We start from the raw sequence: 17031 nt of genomic DNA, 5'->3' as shown, positions 1-17031 counted from the left end.
CACGTGCCCCAGAGGAGCACTATATTTTAAACGTTTGATCTTCTTAATATGAAACTTGCATGGAAAGGCCTCTTTCACATACAAAATACATGGATGCGATGAAGTAAATTATCTGCTTAGAGACCAATGTTCAACGATTTTTGGTCTTAGCTACCTGTTCAGAAGGAATCATTTATGTATATTAGTTTTGTGGTTTTGTTTCTGTTTTTAAAGAGGTAAAAATCACTAGAGAGAAACTAAAAGAAAAAAATTCTCATGGCTAATTAAACTGACATTTTCTCTGTAAAACCTAATTTATAGACAGTTAAAAGAGTTAAGACTTGCTGGGAATTTTGCCTCCTATTATTTTCAAGTTGTGTATGACTTAAATTATTTTATACATTTGTGTGGCTCCAGAACCTTTTTCGTGTCAATGTAGGGCTGATCCAATTTATTAACATTTAGAAATGTTTTTGATGATGTCAGTGGTGCTTTCACATTATTTTTGGACAATGAGCCATTTTTATTTTCATTTGCTTTATGTTCCTTGTTAGCACATATCACTGCCTGGTTTACAGTGTACTTTCCCTGTGTACTTGTTTGTTACCCCTGTACAGTGGAAGCCCCACTGCACTGTAAGCTTTGCTGGAAGTGTCTTTGTCTATTTTGTTCATTGGTGCATCATCTCCTGACCCCAAGCAATGCCTGCCTTCTCATAAATCTCAGTCACTATTGAATAAATGAATCCGAGCCTCATTCATTCTAAAATAAATGTAAATAGTAGGAAAAATATCTTTATGCACTCATATACACATAAAGAGAAAAAAAACCCTACTGTGTGAGCATGCAATATTAATAACCATATTATGGGCTTCCACTTAAAATACAAAATTCTGGGGCGCCTGGGTGGCTTAGTCGGTTAAGCGTCCGACTTTCACTTGGGTCATGATCTCACGGTTCGTGGGTTCGAGCCCTGCGTCGGGCTCTGTGCTGACTGCCAGCTCAGAGCCTGGAGCCTGTTTCAGTCTGTGACTCCCTCTCTCTCTGACCCTCCCCTGCTCACGCTGTCTCTATCTCTCTCCTAGAAATAAAAAAAAAAAAAAAAAAAAAAAAAAATTCTGGCAATAAACATTAGTATATTTGATATTGTAAACCTTTAAAATGTGGACTAAGATAATACAGATTTCATTTCACTATCTGCCCATACCGTTGCCCTTTGATAGTTTCCGGATACCAAAAAATGCTCTTCTAGACATAATTAATGTACTATAGTTATTATAATGAAGTTTGCTACAGAGTAAATTCTGGTTAAGTGTGTATCTATAGTCTCGTTGATTTTCTTCATGAAATTTAAGAAGGCGTATGTTGGGGGTGCGGAAAAAACTATCTCTTGAACAAAATACAACCACAATTTAAAATTTAGAAAAACGTTCGTTTTGTTATGCTATCTGGCAGAATGTCAGAAATAATCTTTAAAATATTAACTATACTCTTCTTGTATAAAACGAGTTAAGGGATTTAAAAAGAAGTCTTTATGAGCTTGCCTCTTGTGTCAGTGCCTCCGGGTTTTGATCGCAGAATCCCACGGTGTTGAAGTCACATAAAATGGAGGACAGGTGCGGTGGGGTGCAGGGCCGAAAGAGAGCACTTGACACTGAGATAGAATAAAATTGCACTGGCTTCTCCCATTTATTTGGGGCCTTGCTTCAGTAACTGACTTGAGAGGTTTGCCCTATTTCCACACTAACTGTAGACAAGAGAAAGTATATCCATGGCCCTGTAATACCTATTGTTGTATTTTATTTTGCTGAGTTAATATTTGCTGCATGAAGGGTTTAACCCCAAAATGAAAAAGGTGATTCTAAAGATTGGCTCATGTCACTGTGACGAGGGCAAAGGGACCATTGGTCAGGTGGTTAGGGTTGGAGAGGACAAGAGATGTCCACTCGTCATCACTTAAGCCATACCATTCAGCAGACTTTCTCTTGCACACGGAGCCGGTGTTTCCTTCTCCAAAACAGTCCTTAAGAGAAATGAGTACAGAAACTGGGTAAATGAAGAAGGTTTGAGACCCATTGAACCTCTAAGATTAATGGTTTTTATTCTTGTGAGTTAATTTGCCTTTGATTTATGTGTTGTAAAATATTGACATTATATAGAGGATAGCTCTTTCAAATGAAGGTATTAATTCTTAAAATAATCTGCACAAATAATTGACGAAAATACATAAATGCATTTACCTATATATACATATATGTCAGTTGCACATATATAATTGTGCATCCACGCCCACATACACACACACACACACACACACACACACACACACACACACATGTATCTTCTAAGCCTCTTAGCAACTATTTGTATGAGGATTGATTCTAAATATAACACCAGGTTGGTGATTACAACAATAAGATATAATTTCCTGGCATTAAAATCTTTCAGGTTTTGTCTTTTATATCTATGTATATACTGTTACTGATTTTTTTAATGCCCATTTTAAGTAAACAAAAGCATCTCCATCCTCTTTAAAAACATCTGTAGGAAAATTCAATCTAGAGTCTACGTACATACTGAAAATAATAGGTACCATTAATGCTTGTGTACATGGACTGATAATCACACAGTATTCTTCCTGCCCAAACTATTTCCAAGCAGTAGAAAACTGTAATTATCATGTTTCTAGTAGAGCCAGCCTGAATGCATAAAGAATATGATTTCTGACCTCTGTGATTGCTATTTATTATGCAGGATTATCAAGAGGAAATTGCCATTGCCCAAGAGAACAAAATACAGCTCCAGCAAATGGGAGAACGACTCGCTAGAGCCAGCCATGAAAGCAAAGCCTCTGAAATTGAGTACAAGCTTGGGAAGGTCAATGACCGCTGGCAGCATCTGCTGGATCTCATGGCAGCCAGGTAAAAAGGATGCTGGTCGAGAGGACACACGTATGCAGGATTTTAACGCATTCGGTCCACCTTTCATTGCAGCTCAAGATAATCCAGTGAACCTCTTTCTCTGTTCTTTATCCCCACCATTTTAGCATAGGCTTTTCTCATAAATGTCACTTTCCTGAACTTTGAAATTCTCCTTCTCATTTAATAAATTCAATGATGTTCGCACTTAGCTTAAAGAGAGAAAGTCCTGGCGTGCCTGGGTGGATCAGTCAGTCATGGATCAGTCATGACTTCGGCTCAGGTCATGATCTCATGGTTCGTGGGTTCACCCCATGTCAGGCTCTGTGCTGGCAGCTAGCTCAGAGCCTGGAGCCTGCTTCGGATTCTGTATCTCCCTCTCTCTCTGACACTCCCCTGCTCATGCTGCCTCTCTCTCTTAGAAATAAATAAAACATTAAAAAAAGAGAGAAAGTAAAAAAAAAAAAAATTCTCTAAAGGACAATTCTGTATTTCAGAGCTTTGTGGGTATTTAACCTTCTATGAGGAAGGAAGTAAAACTGCTGACCAGTATCCACAGAGGGCATTTTTGTCTGCAACAGGAAAACTTTATGTATATAAATTATATATGTATATATATTCACATTCCTACCATATTTCTAATTAGCAAAATGTGGGAATAAAGCTAATTATTGACACTCTGCTTCATTGTAAAAATAATCTGCTGCATTATTATATTTTTGTGTTTAGGTTTAATAACTGAAGTATCTGCCTTGTATCTGGGAAGAATATTATATTCAGCTTCTGTTGCAGAAGGACAGGGTGAGGAAAAGAGATAAAAGTAAAGAAATTAAAATGGATAAGGGTCCTTATTAGCAATATAAAAGTCTGATATAATTAATGAGGCACTGTGTTATTTGATGTAAAGGGAATGACCAAGTAAATCCTTTACTTGAGGTGAACTTGGCTTCATGTTGGAATGTAGATTCCACGTGGACAGACATCTCTGTCCGTTCTGTCCACTATGTGTCATGACCAAGAACAGTGCCTCAGTTTGGGCTCTATAAATATTTGAGTGAATGAATGAATGAATGAATACTTGAATATTTGAATGGGTATTCTTTTTTATGGCAGTTCAGAGACTTCGAATATTACACATGCTTCTGATTCACAGCTATTGTGGAGGTAACCAACAATGTGCTTTTTAAAATTTGAATTTGGACATGAAATAGTGCCTTTTGAATACCGTGTGCCCACACAAATTGCATATGGTCATGGCAATTACATATGTTGATTTTGAAAACAACTAGCACATTTTTTTCACAGAGGGAGTTTTATCCAAGAGAAGCGAATTTATACAAAGATGAGATTATAATTTATGTTAGCAATAATGAAACAAAAACAGAATCAATGTTTATCAATTTTTAAAACGTTTAACACCACCACTCTCATAGCTACTGTTTACTGAACCCTTAATTTGTGCCAGTGACCACGCTATAGGTTCATATGTCTCTACCACCCATGCTTTGGAGACTATATTATCCTGTCTGGCAGACTTATGACTTCCTTGTCCCTGCTCTAAAGAATGCAATTAAAAAGAAATTAGATTCTGTTATTTATTTCAACGATCCCATTTCACAGTCCTTTGTAAAGTGCTGACATCAGCTCTGAGATATTTCGAGGCTACAAAGACAGAGGTCCCTTTCCTTGAGAAGTTCATGGTAGGCGTAGAGACATGCAAGGAAATCAAGTAAAGTGATGAGCTAAATGCCCTGGTAAAGGTGTTACAGGGAAATGGAAACGTATGGTTTAGCTCGACTACTCCTCGTATTTCAGCATATGTAGGCTTTAGAACCCTTGCTATGGTTAGCTTCACTTCTCAGTCCATGATAATGAAATCTTATTTCAGAAGGATGGACCGAAGCTCTTTATTCTATAAATACCCTTCTTAGGGAAGCCACCCAGTTGATAAACATCCCTGGATTTTTTTTTGGTTAGATTATGACTCATGGGTTAGCTTACATTTTTCCATGTAATCCAGTTAAACTAGTTAACGTTCCTTTCTAATCTTTAGTGGCTCAGTGGTATAGAATATGAGAGATACACTATGTTAAAGATGTTTTAGATTGAATGTAATGTAATTTAATGATAAGCAGCTAGTTTAGTATATGCCCAGCTGTTTGCCAACATTACATCAAAGGAGGTAGATGATTTCTCCTCAAAGTCATGTTTATTTATAACTTTTCTGTGTTCAAGTGAGGATTTTCTAGGTGTTATTTATTCTTCCAGAAATACAGTAGTAAACTTGAATCAATTAAATATTTATAGGATATACATGCTTTATACTACAGTCGCTAAAACTTCCCCTAAGTCTTCCCATACACAGATGCAGTTCTTACAGGAGATTCTGTCAATATGCTGTCCATTTCTTATTGCCTCCTTCCAAAGTATACCTGATGATGTGCTGACCATTCGTTTGCTCTAGAGTTTAATCCACACTGGATTCATAGTCTCCTTGATGCCTCTCCTAAATGACACTTGGCCATCACATTGTCTTTCCATTTCCTTGTTTATCCGAGCTTCAGGAGTACACAGACCAGCTGATCGTTCCCTACACCCATCCTCAACTATGACCGGGCAGCTCAAATATCAAGTTTCCATGGTTCAGTCTCATTCACCACTCTTCCCTCTTCCAACTTTTTTTTTTTCCAACACTGATTCATTAATGCAGAACACAACTTGGTTGTGCCTTTTGATATTTCCATGCTGTTTTGGTGCTCTTGTGGGAATGGAGAGATTATTTCTGAAGATCATATTTTCAGGCGAATAGCTTTCTGGCTAACACAAACAGGAAAAAGAAAAGAAAGAAGATCCGCTGCTAATAAACCTGTTGCATGCAGACAGAATGCATGACTTTGAGTCAACTTCCTGTCACTAGTGGATTAGCTTAGACCATTCTGAGTACAAATAAATGTGTTTTGCTTTGAATTTTTAAACTTTCACTAAGAATTGTCTGCTTTTTAGGGCAACAAAATTTAGTTATTTTTAGGTCTTAGTGGATAGTGGTTTAGTATCCTCTCCATAGTTTCCAGACCTACTCAGTTTAATGTAGCAGTCACTAGCTAGCTACCTGTGGGGTCTTTAAATTAACTGAAATGGGATACAATTATGGCTTAATTTTAATTATAGTCAGTTGTACTAGTCATATTTCCAAAGCTCATTAGCCATATGAAGATAATGGCTACCGTATGGGGAACTGCAGATACAGAACATTTTCTTCAACCCAGAAAGTTCTGTTGGTCAACATCAGCCATGACAACTGGCCAAAGCATTTCTGAGCCCTTGGCTTTCGTAAGAGTCACCATAAGAGGGGCACCTGAGTAGCTCAGTCAGTGGAGTGTGCGACTCTTGATTTTGGCTCATGTCATGATCTCATGGTTCATGGGATTGAGCCCAGTGTGGGATCATGGGATCAAGCCCCTCCATACTGACAGTGCAGAGCCTGCTTGGGATTCTCTCACCTTCTCTCTCTGTCCCTCCCCCTCTCACATGCTCTTTCAAAATAAACAAATGAACTTTAAGTAAAAAGAGTCAGCATAAGAAACAGTCATTGACATATTTATCATTTCTGTAAAACTGTCTGCCAGGATTCTGGCTCTCATTTTGTCAGTGAACTCTGTGAAAAAAAACCACATAGCAGTTTTTCTAGAGCTCAGGACTAACAGGAAATCTGTCTTTTAGCAATAGTTTTTTAGTGCTTTTTACAAGAAATGCATTATTGAACATTTCCCATTTTTAGGAAGGTCAGACTTAATTATGTGCTCTGTTGCAATGTGTGTTGTTTGGGTTTTTTTCATTAACTCTTCTCTCTAATATAAGGATATTGCTTTTCCCTCTATCAAACCTAAACCCCCATCACCAAAACCAAAGCACACTTTGGTTATTTGGCAAGAGTTATTTGGTTCCCTTTTTCTTTTCAATAACACCTTCATTGAGATCGAATTCACATGCCATGCAACTCATCTATCACAAGTATACAGTTTATTGATTTTTACACATTTACAGACCTGTGCATCCATCACACAATTAATTTTAAAACATTTTCGTCACCCACAAATAAAAGCCTTATTTTTCCCCTCCACCTTGCCTCTTTCCGCTGGCCCCAGGCCACGGCCAAGTCACTTTCCGCCTCCACAGCTTTACTATTCTGGACAGTTCGTATGCATGGAGGCATGAAATATGTGGTCCTGGGCCACTGGTTGTTTTTAAGCTTGCTCAGCATACCTTCTTCGCACAACTAGTACATACCTGGTTTTGCGGGGCCAAATGGTCCCTGCCGAAATCCCTCTGCCGTATCACAAAAGCAGCCTTGGACAGTATGGACACAGAAAAATGAAACTAGGTTCCAATAACATTCTATTACCCAGACAGGTGGCTAGCCGTAGTTTGCTGACTCCAGCTCTAGGGATGTAAAAATGAAAAGAAAATGGTGCCTACCCAGGTAAGGGTATAAAGCAGGTGTGTACATGACTCCTCACTTCAGGCCTTCCTTCTATCTTCCTGCTCACTCTCTTACCCCCCTCTGGTTTGGCTGCTCCAAATTGTTCTTCATGTTCTTCCTGTTCTTTGGATTAGGTGAGATTCTTCTTACCTTCCCAGCAGGCTTTGTGTACTGTGCTTCATAGAATTTCCCTCTACTATAAAAAATGTCTTGTGTGATCAGTTGTTTATAGTTTCTTTTCTCTACTAAGATGTAGGTGTGTCCATAGTGAAGCTAGAACCTCACATAGCTCTTTGCATGTAATGGTCGCTCCAATATTTGTTCAGTATCTCCAGTTTAAGACATAGTACAGCAAGTGCCATACATACAGGTAAGAATAAAGCAGAGCATGGGCTTAAGGCCCCAACTGCTTGAATTAGAACGTGTTTCTGGTTCACCTACACTGGGATGTTAGACAAGTTACTTATCTTCTCAGTACCTCAGTTACCACACGTGTAAATTTTTATTAGGAGCATTAAATGAGACAGTACCTTAGAACAGCAAAGGGCTCAATCAATGACACTCTCTCAGCCCAGGGGAAGTTTAGAGGCTGTGCAGGTGAAGCGCATATGCAGTGCAGGGAAGGCTTTGTGAAGTTGTAGCAGCTGCCCTTAGAAGGGATTTGGAGTTCCTCCTACACGAGAAGAAAAAGAAAACTTGATTCTTGGAATTTATGGCTGGCATTATCTCAAGGCGGCCAATTCGGAAAACTCTGGCCAGGATCAGAAATGCATTGATGCAGCAGGCATGGCTACAACGCAAAATGAATCAGGAGTCCTGAGTTTAGTCTACCTGGCTCTGCCTGTGTGACCTGGGGCTTGCTGCGTAAGCTTTCTGAGCCCTAGATTCCTCATTTTCAAAAGATTCATAAAAATAACTGCCATAGCTCCAAAGAGGCAATGCAAGGGGAAGGGTCATAAAGACTATAAAATGCCACATATGCCAATCTCATTCTTTTAGATAGCTACAGAGTATTCCATAATAAAATATATATAGAATATAATCATATTATATATATTATTATAATTATATTACTATAATATATTATAATACTTATAAATAAATTATAGGTAACTATATATAAATAAACTATAGATAAATTATAATACTATAAGATATTAATATAATTATATACAATAATATATATAATTAATATAATACAATATTAACATATACATTTACTATGGTTTATCCAATATTTTCCCTGCTGAGGAGCATTGATATTGTTACCATTTTTTGCTGTTATGGTAATTGTGTCTTTTTTAAAGCCTTGCTTTGTATTTAATGTGTTGGCATAAATATATTACCCTAAGGATAATGAGCACGGGAAAAATTTTTTAACCCATGAGGAGAATTAAATAAGGTAAAAAGGAATTGAACTAGGAAAATGATGGCAGTAAAAGTTTTCAAAGATCTCATGTTTTTAGAAATGTTAGTCATAATCAAGAAGAAATAAGCTTGCCTAGTGTTATGGAATCATGACCAACATATTACTTTAACCAAAGCTTATATGTTTATATTCCTGATTGTTAAAAATAATAAATTAAAAAAGTGATTGTCTTATAAAGAATACACAATAGGATATCTTTAAAGAGCAGGATTTGAAAAATAATTTTATTTATAATTAAGTTTTCTGGACTATATTTCTTATGTAAAATATAGGCTTGTTTTCTTTTAAAAAGAAAATGTTTCTGTTTTAAAAGCAATTATCTCACATAACCAGAACCAAATGCTTTATTTTATTTTGTAGTTCATCATATAGGCCTTTTAAAAAGAATTTAGCAAATGTCCATTATTTTTTATTTATTCATTTATTTATTTATAACCTATACTTATTTATTCATTTATTTATAACCTAACCTTTCTATCCAGAAAGGATTTAAAGCAGCCAGCATTCATCACATTTTATTAAATTACCAGTAATTAATAATTTGAGAGGATATTTTCTTTAAAAGCTTAAATTATGAAATTACTCTAGATTCGGTGCAGAAAATTTGAAACTCTTGAAATTCACAAAAGAAAATTATCTGAATCCCACCAAGCAAATGAACGGATACTTTTTTTTTTAGTATCTTAAAATGAAAATGTTTTTGTCACTGCACATCATTATTTTTAAAAGGACAAAGGTTTTGAATATTAGGGGAAGAATAATATTTCTTCAGTTACTCTTCTGCTTACGTAGTTTGTCCAAAAGTGAAGACCAACTACTTTTCTACCGAAAATCTCTTCCATCCCACCTTCCCAGACCACCTCTAACACTCCTACTTACACCATTTAGCTGGCATTTCAAACAGCAGAGAAAAAGAAGTTGCATCCTTTGCTACTACAATGGGCCATACTTGTGGAGGCTTTGTTTGTTTGCAGTTGGGTATTTATCTTTTGCAAATATCCTTTCCAACTTAGCAAACAGCCCACAAGAAGAGTTGCTTGTTCTTCCAGAATGGGAGAGTGTCCACAGGCGGGCCTTATTTTTGATATCCTTCCTTCTTTAGAAAGCCTCCCCCTCCTTTGCAGATTACACTGAGCCTTTTCCCCTTCTTACACTCGTGGCCTACATTCCAGGAGATCAGGCCTGGCACATGTTAATGAATGTAGGTTTTATTTAGAAACATGACCACTTGTCACTGCTCAGTGTCATATTATCAGGCAGAGACCTACCAACATTTGTTTAGAGTGAGCATTTTCATACTTCCATACGCAGACAAGGGGACGCATTCATCCCCACGCAGGATTTAGCATTTTGCTCTGCAGACCTAACTTTTGCAAGTTGAGAGCTTCATGGTGGTGGCAGAAGATCTGTGTGCCCGGAGGATGGCAGAGGACGGCGGTGTGGACTCAGAGCTCCCAGAATGTAACTGCGATGTCACAAGGCAGGCATCTCCTTGAGTTTCTTCCATTGTGCATAGCTTTCGTGTGACGTGGGGTTCGTAGGATAGATGCTGGATCTTTAATCCGTAATACTTTTGCCACTGTTAAGTGGAGGTGATTTGGTATTAGGAGATCGTTGGCCATGGACTCCCAAGAGTTATTTGTTTTCTTGTTCCCCCCACTGGACATGCGGTGCTGGAGGGAAAGCTTAATGAACTCAGTTATGGCTTGGTATTCCAGTTGTCTCTGGACTGTATGCGTCATACAAGGGATATGGCCACGGGAGTGAGGCTGAGACACAGGAAAGAGATTCCGAAGGGGCCCCAGTAAGAAGATCCAGTTGGTCTATCATCTGCTATTTAAAGGATGGGCTCCTGATGAAACTGAAATTCAGTCTCAGCCAGATCACAGCTTTGTGACTGAAAGCTTTCCCTTTGTTAAATAAAGATCTGCTCATACTGAAGGGGCCCGGAGGGTTTTGTGTATGAGAAAAGCCATTTCTGTTTAGGTTTGCCAGTAAGTTTTGGTCACTGACTAGTAGAAAGGTTTTAAAAGATAGGCAAAATGTAAAAACTTACATCTAAAATAGTAATTCTGTGCATTATGCAAATGTTGATTTCATGATATTTTTTTTCTGTTAGAATAATGTTGTACCGGGAATTTTAGCTTCATTAAAAAAAAAATATTATTCTTGTACCATAACATCCTCCAAATATGTTCCTACTGGTGAATAGGATTTACTAATCTGCTTTGGGTTCTATTATATTTAGAATGTGAAATTTGTTTTTGTTTTTTGCTTATGGGTTTGCTAACTTAGTATAAAGGAAAATAGTGATGAATATATACATGTAAGGTGTATATGTATATATAGATATCCGTGCTACAGTGTTAGGAAGCTGACGACAGGTTTTAGTAGTAGAATCCTTCTCAAAATGGGTAAAGTCCTGGGAGGCACATTGGACTGTGCAAAGAGACCCATTAGCTGCAGGGATTTACAGATTCACAAGACTTTTGCCAAACAACTTACCCAGACTTGTGACATCGGCAAACATCCATTTCGAATTATAATCCTGAACGCTATCAAAAGGAATGTTGCTCAAACTTCTTACAGTGATAGATAAATAAAAATACTGTGACACTTTACCCAAGGATTTCCTTTAAAGAAGTAATGGGGAAAATATGGGACATTTCTCTTTAAAAAGAATGATTCATGTTGCAAATATAGCTTTGCAGAAGTTCAAGGAAAATGCATGGGGGCTTTACTATCCCGCTTCCTCTCGGCTCACATCTGTTCCCCCCAACACACACACACAATGCATTTTGCTGTTTGTAGTCAAATACATGTTTTAAAAAATGAGAAAGCAAAACCACTTAAATGCTCACCCCCATTGACTTCACTAAGATTTACACATTCATTTGAAAAAGTAACTTGTCCCTAATGGACTATATGAACAAGCGTTTCCATGTCACGATGCCCTTGACATATTGCACACTAACTGCTCTATTGGAACTCATTCAGTATTATACAAGATTACTAATCTTGTAAATTATTTGACTAGTGTAGACAATATCCACGGGAACAGTATTTACTCACATTCTTTTGTGTCTTAGATCTTTTGATAATTTTTGTAAGTGAATTTTGAACCAAGGAAATGAATGAATTTTAGTACTTGACAGACCATTTGCAAACGTTGGACTTAGAGGGAAAACTTAAGTATGCATTTAATATCAACTAAATTAAAAATAAAGTATGCTAACTCAATAGAAGTCTTTTACTTAGAATACTAATTATTAATGTTTATCAGGCATTTAAGTAGTGCCCAACTTTGTGTGAAACAGTAACAGGCACATTGGCAGGGGAAGGGGAAAACCAAAAGTAAAAATTCGCATTTCCAGCTTTCCAAGGGACTTAATCTGGGGAGAGGAACTTGTGTATAAATAATGCCAGGGAGTTAAAATGAGGGAAAGATGGAAGCAAGCAAGCACTGAATGAGGTGTTCTTCCAGCCTTCAGCACCACACGAAACCCTGATGATATTATGAGGTTGCTATAAAACATATATCCCAAAACACAGTCAGCATTCAGATGCTACCAAATCTGAAGACAGGAAGCTGGTCAGGTGGGAGAGTTTCCCGAAAGGACTTTCTTCCAGAGGTAAAACCAGGACAGACATCTCAGTGCAGTGAGCCATTCTGTAGTCCTGTCCCCTGTGTTTATTGACCGTGGACTGTCCTTTCAGTCTGAGCCACAGAAGTAAGATGGCCAGGGCCACGTTGAATTCCAAGCCCACGCCATGGCCATTGGTAAAGTGTGTACTCAGAGCTTTGGACCCAATAGCCATTCTAAAACTGTTATTCCCAGGCTGACACTCAAGTGACTTTTGTCTTACATGTGAGAAAAATGTGAGTAGGTTGTATGTAAACATTCTCGGAATTATTATTCAAGGTCAATACCTTAGACTTCCCTGGGGGCAGGGTACAATTTGCATTTACAGAACTAATTAGAGAAGTCTTTGCTTGAATGTAGTTATGAATCATGATAAATAGAGAGCAACACATGTTTTCTGTTTCCTATCAGTAGACTATATTGCAGAGTATGAACATGATTTTTTAGATACATAGTTTTTACAAATAATATAAGGTGCCTAAGGGTGCCTTAACAAACTGAAAATGCTATTCAAATATAGATATTATAGTAATTAATGAAATAAAGGTATTATTATTAAGAATTGACCATACTGAAAATGCTTTTAAAAGCATTAGTCTGACAAAGAAAAAAAGTGATTGTATCATGACTAGATTTTTATTTGAGAGAGAAACATTGGTTTATAAACATTCTATTTATGATGGAAGCGGCGATATCAGCTTTAAGTAATTAAAAATAAAGGGAAATGCCGCAAAGACTTTGGTTATAAGACAGTTTCTACAGAGCATGGCCCTTGACCATCACAGCATCTCAGAGTCCCCTGGGGAGGAGCTTGGGGGAGGTGGGAAGAGGGTCGACTGCAGGCCTCTGTGCTTTGAAAGCACCCCTAAGAGATCCCGTAACAGCCCCAGCTTGAGAATCACCTCTCTACTATCTGAAAGAAACAGAGCTGAGAAATACCTGATGCCTCAGAGTGCAAGTCGTCCGTCTCTGAGAACATTCTATTGCAGATTCCTGCCTCAGAATATGTCCCATCCCTAGAGTTCTAAAAGTCCTGTGGCTGTTGACATTTTTTTCAAGCAGAGAGCTCTTCAGCTGAGCCAAGCTAGCACCTCAGACGATGTATTTTGCCAGTCTGCATTCATCATTCATTATAAGCAGCGTCAATAAGGTGACCACATTTCCTGAACTTCAGGGGAGCACTCATGTCCTAAAAACAGAAGTGAATTTTATTTATGTTTATTTATTTTTGATGGGGGTGGGGCAGAAAGAGAGGGAGAGAGAACATCCCAAGCAGACTCCACGCTGTCAGTGCAGAGCCCAACGTAGGGCTCTCACGCGCAAACTGTGAGATCATGAGCCAAAATCAAGAGTTGGATGGTTACCGACTGAGCCAGGCAGGCGCCCCAGTGGTGCATTTCAAATATGGGCTGTACCAGGAAGCATTGTCCGTGTGCTTAGCATCCCCAGCACCGTTCTCTTTAGAGCAATCTGTGGATACTTAGCCATGTTTGGCCCACAAGAGGGACTTGTGAATGGATTCTTGCTGCTAGCTATTACTTGATAATAAAAGAGCTGAGAAATGCTCCCATGGCCCTCCCAAACTCCTGCTTACCCCCTGCGCTCAGTGGGAAAACACCTTTCAAAAGTACCCCTGCTCTTGTGCCCTTGACTCTGCCTCCTCTGCACCCTGTCTCCATCATCTGCGTTCATCTGTCATTTCTCTCCTCCTTTTTCCTCAGTCTTTGGCTTCTTTCTCTTGAGTTCCTTATTCTCTGCTTAAAAACATTTCAGAGTTATTCCAAATATTAAACTGCATTAAACAAAACAAACAAATCAATTTTTTCTTGTAGCCAGATCGGTATGCAGGTTTCATACCATATTTACTCACTTTCACTGCCTACTTAAAAAAAACAATTAACAATACCCTTTATCATAACCATATTTCTTAACCCAAATGCATTGTGTTTAGGTCTTTTTAGGTCTCATTATTACTGTCCTGTGGTGCATGTGACACAGTAGACCAATGGTGCCCCAACTTTAGTGTGCCTAAGACTCCCCTGAAGTGCTCGTGAAATGTGCACCCCTCCTCCCCTCCAGAGGTTCTGATTCAGTAGAAGTGGGTTGGAATCTAGCTAGGAGTCTGTATTATCCATTTATCTGAGGCTGGCCAAGCGAATCTAATCAAGGATGCATTCACATCACACTTAACCAACACTTCCTTTTTCGTTCTTTTTTGTTATTGAATATATGTGACATGCACCATTGGGTAAATTTAAGGTGTACAATGTGCGACTTTGATACATTTATATATTATAGTGTGGTTGCCACTGTAACAGTAGTTACCACAATACATGATTATTGCACAATTGTCATTGTCTTTATTCATTTACTGTGCATTAGATCTGTAGAGCTCATTACTGCTTGTTTGCAACCTTAACCATCAGTCTCATCCCCGCCCCCGCCCCCACCACCACCACTCTTCCTTGAAGTTTTTCCTGCCTTTGGTTTCATGCCCCACTTTCCTGGGGTGCCTTCTTCCTTTCTGATTTTTTTTTCTTTTTCTGTATCTCCTAGTCCTCCTTTATCAGCCAGCCTTTTAAAATTCATTCTCTTCACCAGTTCCCTTTCAGAGTGAAATACACCCTTTCACAGGCCCTCGCTCTGTGCCAGCAATACCTAAAGCAATGGCACAAACCTTGACCTCTCCTCTACACCCAGGAACTACATTTCCATGCGTGTCTGCCTGACCTCCAGACTCATCATATTGCAAACTTCCTGCACCATTAACCGTGAACCTGCTCCTCATCCTGTATGCTCCGAGATGGCAGCATCCATCTGCTCACATCATTTGTTAACTCCCTCTGTCTCCCATCGTGGCAGTCCATGAATTTAGCAGTCCCCGCCCCGCGGGCAGGCTTTTGATGTAAGCTGCTTGGGCTGTTCTGGTTACTTCTGGAATGGTCTTCCACATGAGCCTCACTTCAGACTCACACACTCAAAATCAGAGCTGATCCTATCATTCCTGGACAACATTCCTGTTTATCTTTAAAGTTCACACAGAGCCAGTATGGTGTCACTGCAGGCTGTTTATAATCTTTCTCCAGACCATCCATGCATCCTGTCTCAGCACAATTGCATCTCTTTGGCTTCTCTTCCCCACCATCCCCACCCCCTCAGTCACTACCCCTCTGGCATCACAGCACTCTGCCTCCCATATCTCTGATTTTCTTTCCTGCGTTTCCTAGGCCAGAAATCTTCTGCTTGGCTAGTATCCACCTGTCAAGGTGCAGCTCATATATTATTTCTTCATTTTCCCCTCTTTCAGCAAAGTCGAAGCTCTTCGGTGGCTGGGATGAAGCTTCAGTCATCATTGTATTTCTGTCGCCTAGCTCCATGTCCACCTAGCATTGTAGATATTTGTAGAAGGAATACAGACATGAACCAATGGAGACTGAACAAGCGAATGAATGATTCCTGAAAGCAGCCAGACAGAATTGATCCCTCCCTATTTATTAGCCAGGGACTTGGTTCATCAGTTTAGTTCTTACCACACTGTGGTATGTTTCATTGTTGACATGTCCAGATTTCCAGTCAGATTGTACATTTCATTAGGAAAATAATCAAGTCTTATATATTTTGTCTTCCCAGCATCTTACACATAGGATGTCCACACATGATTGTTAGAGAAGTGGCAATCTTAAGCAAATTGATTTTTAATTCTTCCTGGAAAGAATGGGAAAACATTGTTTTAAAAGACGCTGTGTAGCAAATACTGCATTGAACTAGGCTTTGGAGGCGAAACTAGATGGCGGTCGGCCTTGAGCTGCCCTCTGCTGCTTGTAGCTCAGTGGGTCCTCAGTGACCTTTAACGAGATCTGGCACTAAGTGCATGTGATCACTCACTGATCATGCATCTTAAGTGTGCTTTCTTCTTTTAGCTGAGTTTGCTGAAATAAATCCCACCAGGACTAGAGTAACCAGAACCATGAATTGGTTATCTGTTTTGGTGCCAGTCATTTGAAAATGTTCATTTTTTTGCTCCCACATATTTTTCATATTAGTGTAAATCACATAATTTGTGGAAATGACAATTTTGGTGACAACCATAAGGTTTCTGTCACTGTTGCTATAGCTATGTCAAGCATCATTGTCGCTGACTTCATTGACTGTTTCCCATATAGTCTGCATTATTCAACTCATTCATATCTATACACATACTCTTCCTTTTATAGAGATGAGGAAACAGAGACACAGGAAGGGTGTACAGCTACCCAAAGGCACAGCCAGTAAGTGGCTAGGCTGAGCTGGACTTTGACTTTAGGCAACTTGGCGCCCGACCCCGTGCTCACTTTTGCTCACAAGGGAAACTTGAGTGGGGCTTCTCACTGAAGATGAAGTCTCTCCTTTGCCCACAGGGTGAAGAAGCTGAAGGAGACACTGGTGGCTGTACAGCAGCTGGACAAGAACATGAGCAGCCTGAGGACGTGGCTGGCTCACATTGAGGCAGAGCTGGCCAAGCCCATAGTCTATGATTCCTGTGACTCGGATGAAATACAGAAAAAGCTTACTGAGCAGCAGGTAAAACTTAAAACAACTAAA

The 17031-nt window shown here is 39.0% G+C and overlaps 1 protein-coding gene across 1 annotated transcript in view; it reads left to right on the top strand.

The window, feature by feature from the left end:
• Window positions 1–17031, top strand: part of SYNE1 (spectrin repeat containing nuclear envelope protein 1) — a 461288-nt gene that overhangs the window by 399225 nt on the left and 45032 nt on the right. Inside the window, 2 exon segments of the mRNA XM_039220107.1 lie at window positions 2734–2900; window positions 16848–17010. Coding sequence (XP_039076038.1) covers window positions 2734–2900; window positions 16848–17010 — 330 coding nt within the window.

The sequence above is a fragment of the Hyaena hyaena genome, unplaced genomic scaffold, assembly GCF_003009895.1.
Source record: "Hyaena hyaena isolate Hyena2069 unplaced genomic scaffold, ASM300989v1 scaffold_860, whole genome shotgun sequence".
Taxonomy (NCBI): Eukaryota; Metazoa; Chordata; class Mammalia; order Carnivora; family Hyaenidae; genus Hyaena; species Hyaena hyaena.
This window is presented reverse-complemented; position numbering and strand designations above follow the sequence as displayed.